This window comes from Nomascus leucogenys, chromosome 14 (genome assembly GCF_006542625.1).
Source record: "Nomascus leucogenys isolate Asia chromosome 14, Asia_NLE_v1, whole genome shotgun sequence".
Taxonomy (NCBI): Eukaryota; Metazoa; Chordata; class Mammalia; order Primates; family Hylobatidae; genus Nomascus; species Nomascus leucogenys.
Window position 1 is genome coordinate 9,203,673 of NC_044394.1, and position 17,933 is coordinate 9,221,605.

The 17,933-nt window shown below is 37.3% G+C and overlaps 1 protein-coding gene across 2 annotated transcripts in view; it reads right to left on the reverse strand.

Moving 5' to 3' along the window:
* The window catches only part of USP32 (ubiquitin specific peptidase 32), a 205,409-nt gene that overhangs the window by 22,786 nt on the left and 164,690 nt on the right, over positions 1-17,933 (reverse strand). For both annotated transcript variants that reach the window (XM_030828141.1, XM_030828142.1), the window contains exons 17-26: positions 15,317-15,471; positions 14,263-14,344; positions 12,701-12,775; positions 12,050-12,188; positions 11,688-11,793; positions 10,042-10,215; positions 9,326-9,500; positions 8,736-8,887; positions 7,685-7,796; positions 6,102-6,313 (exon numbers count right to left, since the gene is read on the reverse strand). In XM_030828141.1, coding sequence (XP_030684001.1) covers positions 6,102-6,313; positions 7,685-7,796; positions 8,736-8,887; positions 9,326-9,500; positions 10,042-10,215; positions 11,688-11,793; positions 12,050-12,188; positions 12,701-12,775; positions 14,263-14,344; positions 15,317-15,471 — 1,382 coding nt within the window. The remainder of the gene's footprint in view (positions 1-6,101; positions 6,314-7,684; positions 7,797-8,735; positions 8,888-9,325; positions 9,501-10,041; positions 10,216-11,687; positions 11,794-12,049; positions 12,189-12,700; positions 12,776-14,262; positions 14,345-15,316; positions 15,472-17,933) is intronic.

The window sequence follows — 17,933 nt, forward strand, 5'->3', positions numbered from 1 at the left end:
TAAAAATTTGCTTTGAGTATGTTAAAGAGATATTTATGATATTCCTTAATATAGAGATACTGCACAGAATTATCCTGGAAATGGCTGTTTAATAAACATTTAGTATAATGGAATGGTTGGTGGGAGTTCAAGGTTATCTAAAGCTGTTGAATCTTTGAACATTTAATTCCCTAAGAAGTTTGGTATTTATTGAGTAGTTAGAAAAGCTAAATCAACAACTTATCAACTCACTAGGGGTTAAGTTAGCTAGTTTCTAAGTAAAAAGACCCTTCTTTATTCAGATTATTAAGCATTTAATTTTGCCATTTTCATTTAAGCTTAAATACATAATTTTAAGACCCTATTTCATATGTTACTATTATTATAAGACCCAGAGAAATCCAGACAGAGTTCAGTACAAATATTTTATAAAATTTTAAAACATAGCTAAACCCACACAATTTTCATCCTCTCATTAAGGAACTTCTCCTAGTGCCCTAGGGCCCATGCTTTCTCAGTTACTACTGAGATAAATTCTACTCCCAGTTATTAACATGGTTAGAAACTTCAAGCCAGGGCCAGGTGCAGTGGCTCATGCCTGTAATTCCAGCACTTCAGGAGGCCGAGGCGGGCGGATCATGAGGTCAGGAGTTCGAGACCAGCCTGGCCAATATGGTGAAACCCTGTCTCTACTAAAAATACAAAAATTATCTGGGCATGGTGGCAGGCACCTGTAGTCCCAGCTACTCGGGAGGCGGAGGCAGGAGAATCACTTGAACCCAGGAGGCAGAGAGTACAGTGAGCCGATATCGTGCCATTGCACTCCAGCCTGGGCGACAACAGCAAGACTCTGTCTCAACAAAAAAAAAAAAAAAAAAGAAACTTTAAGCCAAGGGCTACTAATGCAGAGAAAAATAAAAATCAGAGGTAAAAGGGTACATTTCTGGCTGGATGCAGTGGCTCACACCTGTAATTCCAGCACTTTGGGAGGCCAAGGTGGGTGGATCACCTGAGGTCGGGAGTTCAAGACCAGCCTGACCAACATAGAGAAACCCTGTCTCTACTAAAAATACAAAATTAGCCAGGCGTGGTGCTGCATATGCCTGTAATCCCAGCTACTCAGGAGGCTGAGGCAGGAGAATCACTTGAATACAGGAGGCGGAGGTTGCAGTGAGTTGAGATTGTGCCACCGCACTCCTGCCTGGGCAACAAGAGCGAAACTCCATTGCAAAAAAAAAAAAAAAAAAGTACATTTCAAATAATTATCACAAAGCAACTAGCTTTCCATTTCACTGAGTTTAAGAAACAGAATAAGTGAGCACTCAAAAGCCTCCCATTTGCTTCCTCCAAATCACAAATTCTCCCTTCCTCACAAAGGTAACTATTACTCTAAATGTTACAGTAATCACTTTCTTGCTTTTCTTTACAGTTTTATATCCTATGCAGAAGTAAACACTAGATTTCATTTTCCCTGTTTTAAAAGTTTTTATATTTATAAATAGAATTACTTAATTCATTTTTTTTTGTTTGTTTTTTGTTTTTTGAAACAGGGTCTAGCTCTGTCATCTAGGCTGGAGCGTAGTGGTGTGATCTCAGCTCGCTCCAACCTCCACCTTCTGGGCTTGAGAGATTCTCTTGCCTCAGCCTCCCGAGTAGCTGGGACTACAGGTGTGTGGCACCACGCCAGCTAATTTCTGTATTTTCTGTAGAGATGGGGTTTCACCATGTTGCCCAGGTTGGTCTTAAACTCCTGGGCTCAAGCAATCGGCTCACCTCAGCCTCCCAAAATGCTGAGATTACAGGTGTGAGCCACTGTGCCTAGCCTAATTCTTTTGTGTCTGGCTTCTTTCCATCAACATTAGGTTTACGAGATTTATTTATACTGGATATAACTACAAATCCATTCATTTTCATTCCTGTATAATGTTCCATTATCTTAATATATCCCAACTTCCCAATCCCTTCTCAACTAATGGACATGTAATGTTTTCATTTTGGGGCTACTATAGATAATGGTACTACGAATATTCTTATACACATCTCCTGGTACACATGTCTTCTGGGTGGATACCTACAGGTAGAACTGCTTATCTTTAACTAGAAAATTGTATTCCAAAGTAGTTGTATTAATTTATATTCTCATCAGCATGGTATGAGAGTTCCTGTTGCTCTACTTAGCAACTCTGTCAGTCTGTTTAATTTTACCTGTTCAGGTGAGTGCACTGATATCATCATATAGTTTTAGTTTACATTTCACTGATTACTAGTGTCGTTGATCACTTTTTTTTTTTTTTTTTTTTTGAGACGGAATCTCGCTCTGTTGCCCAGGCTGGAATGCAACGGCATAATCTCGGCCCATTGCAACCTCTGCCTCTGGGGTTCAAGCAATTCTCCTGCCTCAGCCTCCTGAGTAGCTGGGACTACATGTGCCCACCATCACGCCCAGTTAATTTTTGTATTTTTAGTAGAGATGGAGTTTCACCATATTGGCCAGGCTGGTCTTGAACTCCTGACCTTGTGATCCATCCGTCTCGGCCTCTCAAAGTGCTGGGATTATAGGCGTGAGCCACCGCACCCGGCCAAGTTATCAATTTTAATGAAGTCCAATTTAATCTTTTCTATGAGTAGCGTCAGGAAATGTATTCACCATGATTATCTTCCAAGGGCGGTTTCATTGTTTTGCTTTCAAATTTAGCTCTATAGAACACCTGGAATTGTGATGAAAGGTAGGTGCCAAGTTTTGTATGGATATCTAATTGTCCCAGCACCACTTGCTGAGAAAACTGTCTTTCTTTCACCACTCTGCAATGTTATCTTTGTTATATATCAGGTGTTCATACATTTGTGAACTGGTTTCTGGGCTCTCTATTCTATCCCAATGGTCTACTTGTCTTTTCTTGTACCAATATGGCATTAAGTATCATATCTTTGTGAAATAAATCTTGATATCTGGATGATATCCAATCTTGATGATATCCTCATATCTTATTCTTCTTCAAGAGTATCTTGGTTATTCCTGGTGCTTTGTATTTCCACATATGAGAATCAGCTTATCAACTCACACACCACACACACACACACACACACACACACACACACACACAAACACATGCAGACTTTGCATTTTTATTGGGATTGTGCATTAAGTCATCTGTAGATTAGTTTGTAGAGAACTGATATCTTAAAATATTGAGTCTTCTAATCCATGAACATGGTTTATTCCTTCCAATATTTAAGTCTTCTTTAATTTCTATCAATATTTTATTTTCTATATAAATGTCTTATGTGTCATTTTTAAAGTTTATTCCTAGGTACTTAATTTTTTCTCAGCATTTAATTTTTTTGATACTAAGATAAATAATATCTGTAGTTGAGTTGAATGCTGGCCCCTAAACAGTATATCCATATATCCATGTTCTAACCCCTGGAACCAGTAAATGTGACCTAATTTGGTAAAAGGATGTTTGTAGATATAATTAAGTTGAGGATGTCAAGATGAGATCATCCTGGATTATCTAGGTGGGCCCTAAATTCAATGATAAGTATCCTTATCAGAGAAAGACAGAGAGGAGAAGGCCATATGAAGAGGCAGGGATTGCAGTTATGCAGTCACAAGCCAAAGAATGCCTAGAGCCACCAGAGGTTAGAAGAGACAAGAAAGTATTCTCTCCTAGAACCTTTGGAGGAAGCCCCCACCCTACTGAAACCTTAGTTTCAGACTTCTGGCCTCCAGAAGGTGAAAGAATAAATTTCTGGGCCGGGTGCAGTAGCTCACACCTGTAAACCCAGCACTTTGGGAGGCCGAGGCAGGCAGATCACGAGGTCAGATCAAGACCATCCTGGCCAACATGGTGAAACCCCATCTCTACTAAAAATACAAAAATTAGCCAGGCATGGCGGCGTGCGCCTGTAGTACCATCTACTCGGAAGGCTGAGGCAGGAGAATTGCTTGAACCCAGGAGGCGGAGGCTGCAGTGAGCAGAAATCGCGCCACACTGCACTCCAGCCTGGGCGATAGAGCGAGACTCTGTCAAAAAAAAAAAAAAAAGAATATATTTCAGTTGTTTAAAGCCACCAAATTTATGGTAATTTGTTGTAACAGTCCTAAGAAACCAATACAGTACCTTTTTTACAATTTCATTTTCTCTTGTTGCTGCTATACAATCAATTTACTTGATCTAGAAGCCCTGCTTTCCTTTATTTTATTTATTTATTTATTTATTTATTTATTTATTTATTTATTTTCAGACGGAGTTTCACTCTTGTTGCCCAGGCTGGAGTGCAATGGCACGATCTCGGCTCACTGCAACCTCCGCCTCCCAGGTTCAAGCGAGTCTCCTGCCTCAGCCTCCTGAGTAGCTGGTACTACAGGCGTGTGCCACCATGCCTGGCTGATTGTTGTATTTTTAATAGAGACGGGGTTTCACCGTCTTGGCCAGGCTGGTCTCGAACTCATGACCTCATGATCCACCCGCCTCGGCCTCCCAAAGTGCTGGGATTACAGGCGTGAGCCACTGTGCCTGGCCTTTCCTTTCCTTTATAAAATCAGGACACTAAAGTCCAAAGAGCTCAATCAGCTATCTAGTGGCAGAATTAGAACTAAAACATAGGTTGCTAAATTCCTAGTTCAGTGCCCTTTCTACTCTACCAAGTTGCCACTATACCCGAAGACTACCTCTTTAACAATTATCCACTGACCACAGTTTTCAAACCTTCCTTTTTTACGAAAGAGTCAACCTTTAATGCAACAGTGATATATTAGACTATCAAGAGAGGAATTATGCACAACTTGATTTTGCCCAAGAACATTCTTGTGTCCTCTAAGAAAAAAAAAAAAAAACAACCCCAAAACAAAAAACTTTTCCGAAGCCATCCGTATTTATGTGGCAGTGAAGATATACATACCTACATAAACACACAGGAAACATAAATTTTGTGTGTGCTGGTTTTTGTTTTTTTCTAATTTTTTTTTAGAGACAAGGTCTCACTTATTGCCCAGGTTGGAGTAGAGTGGTTATTTACAGGTGTGAGCATCATAGCATATTATAGCTTCAAAATCCTGTCCTCAAGGGATCCTCCTGAACATGTCTGGCTTAGGAGATACTTTTTTTTTTTTTTTTTTTTGAGACAAAGTCTCACTTTACCACCTAGGCTGGAGTCCTGTGGCGCAATCTTCGCTCACTGCAACCTCTGCCTCTTGGTTCAAGCAATACTCCTGCCTCAGCATCTCGAGTAGCTGAAACTACAGGCGCACGCCACCATGCCTAGCTAATTTTTTTATTTTTAGTAGAGATGGGGTTTCACCACATTGGCCAGGCTGTTCTCGAACTCCTGACCTCAGGTGATCCCCCTGCTTCAGCCTCCCAAAGTGCTGGGGAGTACAGGCGTGAGCCACCGCACCCGACCATTTTCTTTCTTTCTTTCTTTCCTTTTTCTTTTCTTTTCTTTCTTTCTTTTTTTTTTTTTTGAGACAGGGTCTTGCCCAGGCTAGAATGCAGTGGTGCAAGCAAGCATGGCTCACTGCAGCTTTGACCTCCTAGTCTCAAGTGATTCTCCTGCCTCAGCCTCCAGAGTAGTTGAGACTATAGGCACACACCATCATGGCTGCTTAGTTAAAAAAAAAAAAAATTTTTTTTTTTTTTTTTTTTGGAAGAGATGAGGTCTCACTATGTTGCCCAGGCTAGCCTTGAACTCCTGAGCTAAGGTGATCCTCCTGCTTCAGCCTCCCAAAGTGTTGGGATTACAGGCATGAGCCACTGCACCCGGCCAGGAGACACAAATTTTTAAAGAAAGTAGTAACTCAGATGTACTGACTATCCTGTTGCCTCTTAATATACGGATGAGGAATGTCATTTCATACATTAGCCATCATAAGTAATACTAAATCCTGGCTCTGATCACTTATATTAGCATATATAATACATTAAAAATGCATTCATAGCAACAGATTTTGAGGACAGGATAAAAAAGTAAAAAAATAAAATTTGTAAAATTATTAAATTTTAAAAAATTAAAGAAAAAAGAGAAGAAAATGCATTCAATGATGTTGCAAAGACAGAAAATGGCTATTTCACAAATGACACTAGCAAGACTGGCAGTGAGTTGCCTAACATTTAACTAACCATTTTTCGGTGGACTGCAATGATGTAACCTGTAAAGGGGCTGTCAGGAAGAGATGGCATGTGACCATTAACCATTCCATTTGTGAGGTTCTTCTCAGTTCCACATGGCACAACAGTGTTTGGCATTCCATTGGGGATGAATATTGGTCGGGGTAGGTCCCCATTGGTAGTTAGGGTGAACATTCCATTTGTAGATGGCGAAGAGGAGAAATCTACAAATTCAAAGATAAGTACAGCATCATAAGCTTGTGGTATTTTCATCTTTGCTCTTTTCTCAAGTATCCTGAGGACCAGAGACAGTGTAGTCTCTTAACACAGGGCAGGGAGAAATCAGAGTATAAATAATTCTAGATTTATTGGAAGATTTCAATTTTCCAGTTTTACTTCCCTAACTCAAACTTTTGACCAAATGAAAAGGAAAGTAACTGCTGGAAACTCTTAAGCAGAATTTTTGCAGAAACCTGTATAAGCACCATGTTGTAGCACACAAACAGTTCTACTACTTGTTTTCTTTTCCTTCTCTTCGCCTTTGAAGACATTGTCCAATACAGTAACCTCTACCCAGATGTTGCATTTAAAATTTAAATTAGGCTGGATGAGGCAGCTCACATTTGTAGTCCTAGCACTTCGGGGGGCTGAGGTAGCAGATCCCTTGAGCCCAGGAGCTAGTGACCAGCCTAGGCAACATGGTGAAAACCCATCTCTACAAAAGATACACCATAGCTGGGCATGGTGGTACATGTTTGTAGTCCCAGCTACTTGGGAGGCTGAGGTGGGAGGATTGCTTCAGCCCATAAGGCAGAGGCTGCAGTGAGCCAAGATGATGCCACTGCACTCCAGGCTGGGTGACAGAGTGAGACCGTTTCTCAAAATAAATAAATTAAATAAAATAAAAATTAAAAATGCATTATTCTCAGTCACACTAGCCACATCTCGAGCGCTTAACAGTCCACATGACTGGTGGATACTGTATTGGATGGCAAAGATCACAGAAGTTTCCACCATTGCAGAATTCTATTGGACAGTGATGCTCTAAATTAAAACTAAAATTAGATCATCCACCAACTCACCGTCGGGACTATCTACCTACTACATGTCAATGAGGGGAGCCTCATAAAGCCCTTTATAGTTGGGGAATTAGCCTAATTAACCTAATTGTAAGTAATATAAAGAATAGACAAAGCGTACTAGTGGCTAAAAGGACTCAGTGAGTGACCACATTAAATTACATATAATATTGGATTTCTTTCTAGCTATATCTATTGTTTATATTTTCTGGTAGTATGTTCCTCTCATACTAGCTTTTGCCATGTTAGTATTAGATAAAAGTTCAAAGAGATCTGAATTCCAAGAGTATATTAGCTAACAACTACCTAACTAAAGGTAACTAACTAAAGTCACTTGGGTTCTCTAAATTTTAGGTTTCTCATCTAAACAATATGGAATAATCAGTAAGGTTTCCCCCTTGGGTTCCAAAATTCTTCTGCTATAATATCCTCAGCATGAACAAATATAAAAAAGATGACAACTCAGACAAATATTTAAAGGTGCAATCATGAGAAGGAGTTCTAGTTCTATCTTACCTGTCTGTGTTGGACTAGAAGCTGAAATTGGAGACGCAGGGACAGGAATTTCAAATGCACACAAAAATCCACTCACTGAGAGTCGTACTTTTTGGTTGTCCTGAGGAAAGTTCTACAGAAACAGCAGCAAGATGAGAAGGGGGAGATGTTTCAGGAGATGTTTCAGATAAAATGGAAAAGTTCTCTAACATATTTCAAAAGAATGTCTTAGGTGCTTTCATCCGTAAAACCAACGAGATGATTGAATAATTTTTCAACTACATAAAGGATGAATGCTTGATAAAAACAATGGAAAACTGACCTCAATTTTCGAACTATTATCTCTTTTCACAGGAAGAAGTGTGTTGTATATGACTGACTTCTTCAGTTTTGTCCGTTTCAGGGATCTAAATTCCAACCCTGAGAGACTCCATTTTTGCATTTCATATTAAGAAATTGTCAATGAGGTGGGAGTGTGTTCAGAAATCCCAAAGATGAATATAAATAATACCAGTTGCAGGAGCTTAATTTAGAGCAGGCAATATATTTATTGATTATTTGTTTCCCCAGCTGGTATGTAGAAAGACATGATTGGTGTCAATTTGTCTTTACTCTTAATTTCTTAGTGTGTTAAAAGACCAAGTATATATATTCATAAATACTAAAAACACACATTCATAAATACATAAAATACTTTAACCTAGGAAGAATTCTAGTAACAGTGGTAATATAGAAGAGCTGTCAAGTGTAATAGCAGCAGTCTTTGGTAATAGCAGCAGTCTTTGGTGGAAACCTATACTATAGTGACACAGCTAGAACACTCCATATAGGTAGCCTTACGTATTTCCCTTCTTCAAAAATACCACCATCAGTATTATCCCTTTATTCTGGTAGAAAACTCTTAAGTTTCTGGGTTGGAAAACTTGGCATTTTTTTTTGTTGTTGTTGTTCAGTTTTCATTATGTTTTAGCATCTCTCTTGGTCACATAACCTAACAACTGATCATAATAATTGAGAAAAATGTCATCTTTGAAGGATAGAATCAAAAGTTTCTTAGAGTAGTTAACATTACCTTTATGTTGGAACCATGTACTTCTGCTAGAAGGATTTGTTCTGAATTAAGTCCACAGAGATCACTCAGCTGTTTTTTTAAACCTGTGTACTTTTCATCCATATTCAGTCTTAGTCCATACCGTACAGGGGTAGTACCATCTAACTTAATCACTAGTAAAGAGAAAAGATCTTTTAACGGTAAAATGCAGGTTTCATTGAAAGTCTTAAATGCTGTGTACAGATATATCTGACCTATAAATATAATAGCAAATATTTCAGCCTAGAATTTTTATGTGTAAACACTAAAACAGATGGTACTTAGGGACAATATTAGGTGAAATCAGTATTTTTTTGGTATTCATCTGACATAAAAGTATGAGTGGCTTTGCAGGGTTTTAAAGAGAGTTGCTGGCATATTTGAAACCAAAAAAACATGCCCCAATCTACATCTTTCAAACCTCAAGTCATGCCTAAAATTAGGTTGCTCAGTTATAATATGCTGACTACCAGTCTTTATTTGTAAGCAAATAACTATGCTTACAAATTCAGGCTATTTAAATAAAGTAAATTTAATGGAGTCAAGTAATTTTTCAGAACTTTGTGACGTACCTGTTATTTCTAAGTGCATATAACTGTCCATTGGTAGTGGCAAAGACAAAAAATTGAAAGGGTCAAATCGGACACTTATATGCCCACATGTCTTGCATTTTACTTGAGATCTTAGCTGCCCATGGAACAAATCCACAACAATTGATCTATTTCTTCTTAGATGGTTGTCCCAGGCCTTGCAATAAAAAAGATGAGAATTTTATCTCAAAATCCAAAAGGCAGGCATTTCTATGTAAATTCAAAGAAACTAGTTAAATATATTGGATTTAAATGTAAAGAATATAATCCTTACTCTTCATTTAACATAAAATATTAAATTGAGATGGAAAATCCTATTTTTCATTTGTTCTTATCAAGGTAACAATGGTAAATATTAAAGTTATTTGTCCATTAACAAGTATAAAGCATGCCTATAGGTCACTGTATGCATTACTTTAGCAATTATGGGGACTCTTTAAATTCCACTGGATAATTATTCCTACATCCAGTCCCATAAAGTTTACAAGGTGAAATGGCAACAGTTTTCTATTTTCATTAAAGGTATTTTTGTTTTGGCATTATTGCCTAAGAATGAAGCATAGAAATAGAAATTCCTTCATTTTTGCCATAAAGTTCTGATCTCAGAATAGTTTAGTTTGCATTTAAGTTGTGCTACATGTATTTGAGGCCAGAACATTTTATCTATTGCTTACATTAGAAACTCAAAACTGACAAACCTCTGCAGCTACTTCCCAGTCTGGTCGCCCATCACTGTCCTTCAGTTCCACATATGGCTTTTCATGGACTCGGTTAAGATCTTCATGAAGACCATCCAAGAGAAAAGCCAGAAGTTCTTGGGAGTCTTGTTGCTGAAACCCATTAAACCTGGGAGCATATTTTGCTATGGTCCACTACAAATATAAGAGAAGTCACAGTCATTATTTCCTACCCATAAAATTTGGAATGAATATGTCCTATAATCCAATCAGAGCCATTGTAAGAAAATAAATAGTATAGTACTTAGTCTGCCTGCCTCTATTTCAACAAATATATTTTGGATAACCATGAAATCTTTTGAATCTTAATGTCAAATGACCCCAAAAAAAAAAAAAGAAGTATTTTGGCCAATACTGTGCAATACTGTGTCCTCAGTTCAGTATCATGTAAGCAAACTGTTCTTCAGGCACACAGATGTTATTTAAGACAGAAATATTAAAACAGCATTTGCTCACATTGAAAGACATCCTGTTCTATAATGTTTTACACATTTTTATATGCATATAAAATATGTATATTTTACAGGTACATAATATATACATAACATATGCATAAAATAATGTGTATATAATAATACATAACATGTATAAAACAATATCTGTATATATTATTTTATATAATGTAATGTTGTCTTCAACAATTACATTTTCTGGTATTGTTGCATCCTAACTTTTATTAACTGCATTATATTATAGAATTATTTAGAGGATATAAGTTAATTAGAATAGTGCCTGGCAAGAGGTAAGTAGTCAAATGTGTAGCTATTATAGTTAATAATTTGTAATATAAAAAGCTTTTGCTTTGTATTTAAATAAAAATAATGAATAATCCTAACCACTAAAATCTACTACATCTGATATTAATATAAAACTTATATTCATTAGTTTCATTCATTCATCCTTCTACTTTTTTTTTTCTTTTTGGAGACAGAGTCTTAGTCTGTTGCGCAGGCTGGAGTACAGTGGTGCGATCTTGGCTCATTGCAAACACCACCTCCCAGGTTCAAGTATTTCTCGTGCCTCAGCCTCCCAAGTAGCTGGGATTACAAGCATGCACCACTATGCCCGGCTAATTTTTTTTAGTAGAGAGAGGGTTTCGCCATGTTGTCCAGGCTGGTCTTGAACTCCTGGCCTCAAGTGATCCACCCACCTCGGCCTCCCAAAGTGCTGAGATTACAGGCGTGAGCCCCTGCATCCAGCCTACTTCTTTGTATTCTACAGATAGAACTATCTTAGTTATGTTGAAAATGTATTGGATTGGATGTAATTAATAAGACTCTGAGGTCCACCTTGTAGTTACAATACTGCTAATAGTGAAGTATTACCAAAAAAGGTTTACTCTTCATATAAGATGTTTGACAAATTAGTAAAATGAATGACATCCCGAATTTAGAGTGTACCTTTGGTCTTTATCCTACCCACTACATATACAGTAGTATTTTGCATATATTTAAACAAGCAGAAGAATTTGGCCTCTTGTTTATACCAAGTGAAGGATCCAAAAACATTTATTAAGCTAAAAGGCTAAACACAAAAAACAAGTAGAGAAAAATGATTAAACAACTATTTAGGAATTAAATACTTTTATATTATTTTAACCTGCTTACCCGAAGCTTTAATGGGGCAACATTCTTCTGAGTTCCACTCCAAAGTTCCTGTACTAAATCACCATAGCATTTAGCCATATGCCCCTTCATACCAATGGGATTTGTCCTAGAAGTTCGAGAGGAAAATTTGTTGCCAAAGATTCTCATAAGTCACAATCATGTGGGCACAAAAATGCCTGCATCTCACATCAAAATATCTTTTCTTATTGAAACAAGAGATGTATTCCTTGGCCTATTTCATATTAAATAGGGAAAATAAGATAAAATCTTTCTCCCGCAGGGTGAAAAAAGAGGAAATTTAGGTGACATTGGGTTTATATCAAAGTCACAGGTTAAGAGGCCAGTGACTCAAGAAAGATTACCTGTTGAGTTCATAAAGATGTCTCCCTGAGATAAAATACTGTGTCAGTGGCTGTGTGTTACTAACACACTGGATGCTTGAGTTCATGAAGCATGTGTTTCCCAGGTTGCTTAGACCTGTGGCTCCCTTTTCTGTAGGAACTGGAACAAACAATATGAGAACCAAAGCTTAGCTGTAGTAATATACCATGGCACAAACAGTTACTTATATTCAATGAAAAGATTTTTTATAACTCTCATAATCAGCTAAATGGTGCTAATAATTCTCTAGCAGGTCTTTGAAATGCCAGAGAAAGCTTTTCATGGAGTGTCTGGCAACAGTGATGATCCATGCTCATTTGTAACCCAGAAGCAGCAATTATTCTTTTTAATTGCTATGATTTTTCAAAATAATTCAAACAATTCTTCTTCTAGTATGTCTTTTAAAACACATAAATTATTTAATTGCAGAGTTAGAAAGAAATTTAGAAAATAATTTGATGGTGGGTTTGCCAACACCAAATGCTGCTTCAGGAAAAAATAAAAAGAAGAAGGCCCTAATTACTTTTGAACTAGAAAACCAAAAGTTGTTAGCACTTTAATAGTTGAGAGAAGAAAAAAAAAAAAGAATACATTTAAAATAATCTCTTTAAAAAATAATACCAGAGACTTACCCTTGTGTCTATCTATTTTACTACTATTTGCTATAAAAGACATCTCCTCAGGCCAACTCATATCTTTGTTGCGAACTGGAAGGACAGATAGGAATGTGTTAATTTCTTATCTATCTAATTTACACCCACTCGATTGCTTCTTCTTTTTTTTTTTAAAGACATCTTATTCCTAAATCAGAAGTTTTAAAATCTGGTTAATTTTAGTACATGCATTGCTTAACGATGGGGTTACATTCTGAGAAATGCATCATTAGGTGATTTTGTTTTTGTGTGAACATCACGGAATGTACCTACACAAACCTAGGCTATGTATGGTATAGACTGTTGCTCCTTGGCTACAAACCTGTACAGTATGTTACTGTATTGAATACTGTAGGCAACTGTGACACAATGGTATTTGTGTATCTAAACATGTTAGAACATAGAAAAGGTATAACTAAAAATACACTATTATAATCTTATGGGACCACTGCTGTATACAGGTCTTTTGTTGACAAACATCTTTATGCAGCACATGCCTGTAATTGGCTCTAAAACCATTCCTATTCTTCATATTGAGGATTTTAAAGTCAGTTGGTTTGAATAATCTTGTCCCTCAATTACCTACTTGAAGTAAAATTATACTCAACCACTAACAGAAGTAATTAAAGTTCAGAAACAATGGAATTTCTTATACTTAAAACATTAGAAATTATAATTCTTTCTTAAATTGTAACAACTGTCAGAGTAATTTATTCCTTTTCTTTTTTTTTTTTTTTTTTTTTTTTGAGACAGTCTGGCTTTGTCCCCCAGGTTGGAGTGCAGTGACGTGATCTTGAGTCACTGCAACCTCCGCCTCCTGGGCTTGACTGATTCTCGTGCCTCAGCTTCCTGAGTAGCTGGGACTACAGGCACGTGCCACCACACCCAGCTAACTTTTGTATTTTTAGCAGAGACAGATTTCACCATGTCGGCCAGGCTGGTCTGGAACTCCTGACCTCAAGTGATCCACCCGTCTCAGCCTCCCAAAGTGCTGGGACTGCAGGTGTGAGCCACTGTGCCCGGTCTATTCATTTTAATACAAAGGCAGCTAACAACGTTGCCACAAAACTTGATGGGAAAAGATACACTTAAAAAGTTTTTAATGGCATGTGCATGCCAGTGTGTAAATCTATGAATATACAAGTAGCTCTGTCAGTGAGTAGCCAATTCTGATGACTAATGAAAGCCTGTGCTACTAACTATGCAAGAAAATTGTTCTCTTTACTCAAAGCAGCAACTTGAAAATTTTAAGGAACTATAAATTTGTAAACTGAATTCACTTGTTTTTATCTACCCATCCTTTGTCAGTCAATGACTAAAAACAGAATATTTTCCCTTTAAAGCAATCTAAATTGTATGGTAGGATTACATAAGAGTTCAAAGGGTTTTCTTTTTCTTTTTTTTCCAAAGGGTTTCTTTATCATAAAAACATAATGATCAAATAATAGTTGTCTTGGAGAAAATTATAAAATGGGTTATTAGTAACTCTTTAAATTCTTCCCCTTGAAAATTTAATACAGATGCATGCTTCCATCTTGTACCTTCAATTACCAGGTGTTGTTCATCCTGGATTTTCAAATATTCCAATTGGTGATCCTCATCATCCAGAAGAGTAAGGTAGTTCTGTGTAAGGAGAAGGAAATGTTTTTGTTATTTGGTTAGTAAACTTGAAACAAATACAGAGATAAAAATGAGTAACAATTTAAAAAAAACTTCTTTGTAGTTACATAATTTATATCACAAATATCTGGCCTACTATAGTTATTCATAAATATTTATAACTTAGGTGGCAGTATGAGAGAAAGACAATGTATATTTCATAAGCATTATCTTTCTCTTTTTTAAAATTTCAATAGGTTTTTGGGGAACAGGTGGTGTTTGGTTACATGAATAAGTTTTTCTTTTTTTTAAAGATGGAATCTGGCTCTGTTGCCCAGGCTGGGGTGTAGTGGTGCTATCTCGGCTCACTGCAACCTCCGCCTCTGGGTTCAAGCAATTCTCCTGCCTCAGCCTTCTGAGTAGCTGGGGCTACAGGCTCACGCCGCCACGCCCAACTAATTTTTGTATTTTTAGTAGAGACAGGGTTTCACCACGTTGGCCAGGCTGGTCTCAAACTCCTGACCTCTGGTGCTCCAGCCGCCTCGGCCTCCCAAAGTGATGGGATTACAGGCCTGAGCCACTGTGCTCGGCCACACCATTAGTTTATAATGTAACGTATAATCTTTGTGACATGTAATCTTTATATGTAACAATAATCTTTGAAAGATGGTACTGTCCATGGTGATCAATTATGGTACTGTCCATGGTGATCAATTGCTATTATGGATCTCAGAGACAAATATTACAAGTATACATATAGTAACTTAAAAGATGAACTTTTCAATGATATCCTAGACATGGCTTTTAGCATAATTACTATAGGCAAAATCCCCATACTCATGAAATATGATTTAACACTTAATCAGCCTTGTGCTCTTTGGCAACATATGTACTAAAATTGGAACAATACAAAGAAGTTTAGCAAATTTCTTTTACTATTTCAAATTAAACAAATACCAACAATCAGGCTCTCCATGACTCTGAGATGCCTCTTACCTCACTGTTGTATAGCCACAGACGCATATCTTCCTCTTTAATGCGCAGCCTTTGAGATAGATATTCGTGAATTTCCTTGATGGTCTGCATTCGACTAAAACAGCCTGTATAGGCTAATACCCGCTTTAAAGGTGCATTCGGAGAAGGTACATTTCCTATGGTTACAGTAATCACAGTAAGAAAAAAGGCAGATGTGAAAAAGAAGCACCCCTCTCAGCAATGGGGACCATACTATTTTAGGAAATAATAATGAGAAATGAGAATTACAGGTGTAATAATTTTATAAATGAAGAGTACCAAAAAGCTTTAAAATGTAGGCAGGAGACCCAAGTTCTTTTTGTTTGTTTGTTTGTTTTTAATAGATGGAGTCTTGTTATGTTGCCAGACTAGAGTGCGGTGCTGTGATTTTGGCTCACTGCAGCCTCTACCTCCAGGGCTCAAGCAATCCTCCCACCTCAGCCTCCTGAGTAGCTGGTACTACAGGCGCACGCCACCACATCTGGCTAATTTTTGTACATTTTTGGGTAGAGACAGGGTCTTGGCCATGTTGCCCTGGCTGGTCTCTAACTCCTGGGCTCAAGCGATCCACCTGCCTCGGCTTCCCAAAGTGCTGGGATCACAGGCGTGAGCCACCAAGCCCAGCCTTCCAGGTGTTTTAAAGTGAGTCCAAAGCCTCAACTCTGAAAAGATGAGCAAAGGCCCAAGGCCCAAGGTCCAAATAATTGGCAATATTTGGATACCAAGAAGAGTAGGAACATGCCAGAAAACAATTGATATTGATATCTGGCTGCACTCAGCTGAGTCACAGTCAATAGCAAAATGAAATAAAACTCAATGCAAAAAAAAATTAAGACAGTTAAAAAAAAAAACAAAAACAAAACTCAGTGGAGGAGATAAAATGAGATGGGATTTGAATCCCACAGATAGATAATTGGATTCACCTGGTCCACTTTCCTAAACTTTCTTTGAATCACTAATCCCATCACTCTCAGTCATTAAGTAGCTCAATTATCTGGCACAGTGGTACAACAGCACCAGAAAACATATGTATATCTATTACATATCAGTTAAAAAAAAGAGAATTTGACATAAAATTCTAAATAGGTATAGACTCCACATAGCCAAACAGAGTTTATTATTATCATTATTTGAGATAAGGTCTCATTCTGTTGCTCAGGCTGTAGTGCGGTGCAGCAATCATGGCTCACTGCAGGCTTAACCTCCCTCATTCAAGTGATCCTCGCACTTTAGCTTCCCAAGTAGAGACAGGGTCGCTCTAGGTTGCCCAGGCTGGTCTTGAACTCCAGGGTTCAGGGAATCCTCTCACCTTGGCCCCCCAAAGTTCTGGGATTACAAACTGAGATTACAAGTGTGTGAGCTACCACACTTGGTCAAAACAGAGTTTCAAATTGAAGCCAAGAAGTTTCCCATAGCCAAATAAATAAGTGCCCAATAAGGAAAAAAAAATCGTATTAGCCTGTCCACCCAGTAAGATGACGACAGACATGACCTTAATTCCTGAAGGGCTAAAGGTAGAAACAAGAAGAGTAGTAATACAGGGGAAAGGAGTAAAGAGTGAAGGAAGAATATATCAAGTCTCACTACATACTTCAAAAGGGGAGGGGTATGAAATGACAAGAGATTATGGAAATCAAAGAGAGGTGGCGAAAAAAAAAAAAAAAACATCATTAAACCCTGGTTAACTATTCTGCCAAAAATCTAGACGAAACTGTGGCTTAAAATAGTCTTCTCTGCTGAGGCTGTATTTTATTGAGCAACCCAACTTAAAAATATAAACTTATCAATATAATGTACATTCCAAATAATTTTCTACCCATTCAATCATGAGTTAGCTTTTTTCTTCCTGAAACATGCTTTTAGTGAGTCTTTCCCACTAAATAAAGCTGAGAAAATATGTGCATCATCTACTTTTTTAGAACTTCAGAAAAGGAATTCCCTCACCTAAGGTAGGCTAAAAAGTCACCTAAAAAACAATGACTTCTATAGCCTTGTCTGTAGAAAAGGCTACATTTAAGTAATTGTATGTAAGAAGGTTTGAATACTTGTCACTTCAAAAGGAATAAAACAGCCTAGTAAACAGCTGTAATAAATTGAGTATTTGAGAAAGATGAACATTATGTTATGGCAGAACAAAACCCCACCCATGATCAGTTTTTAAACACATAGCAAGCAAATCTTTTACAATCAGCAAGCAAAGGATAATCTCTAAAAGAAAACAAAAGAGCAAATTTCTCCAATTATACATTTTAGGATTAGTTGTAAGATTACAGCAAGAAAGCATATTTTTATAAATTTTAAAATGATTAATGATTGATTTCATAACTAATTAGCAAGGAATAAAATTTCAAATTAAAACCAAATTTGGAGCATCTGAAATATGCAGTTCTAGGATTCAGAAGCATATAGAAGTATAGTATTCAAGTCAATCTCTATTGTCCTAAGCCACAACATGAAACTTTGAGTTTTAGAAAGTTTTTATAGTATAGCTCATTAAGCAGGCAGCCACTTGTTATACATACTTTTGTGCTTTTGAATAGCACCAACAAATCTAGTGGAATTTATAGAAGCAGCAAAAATCTAGGATCAGCACAAGAGT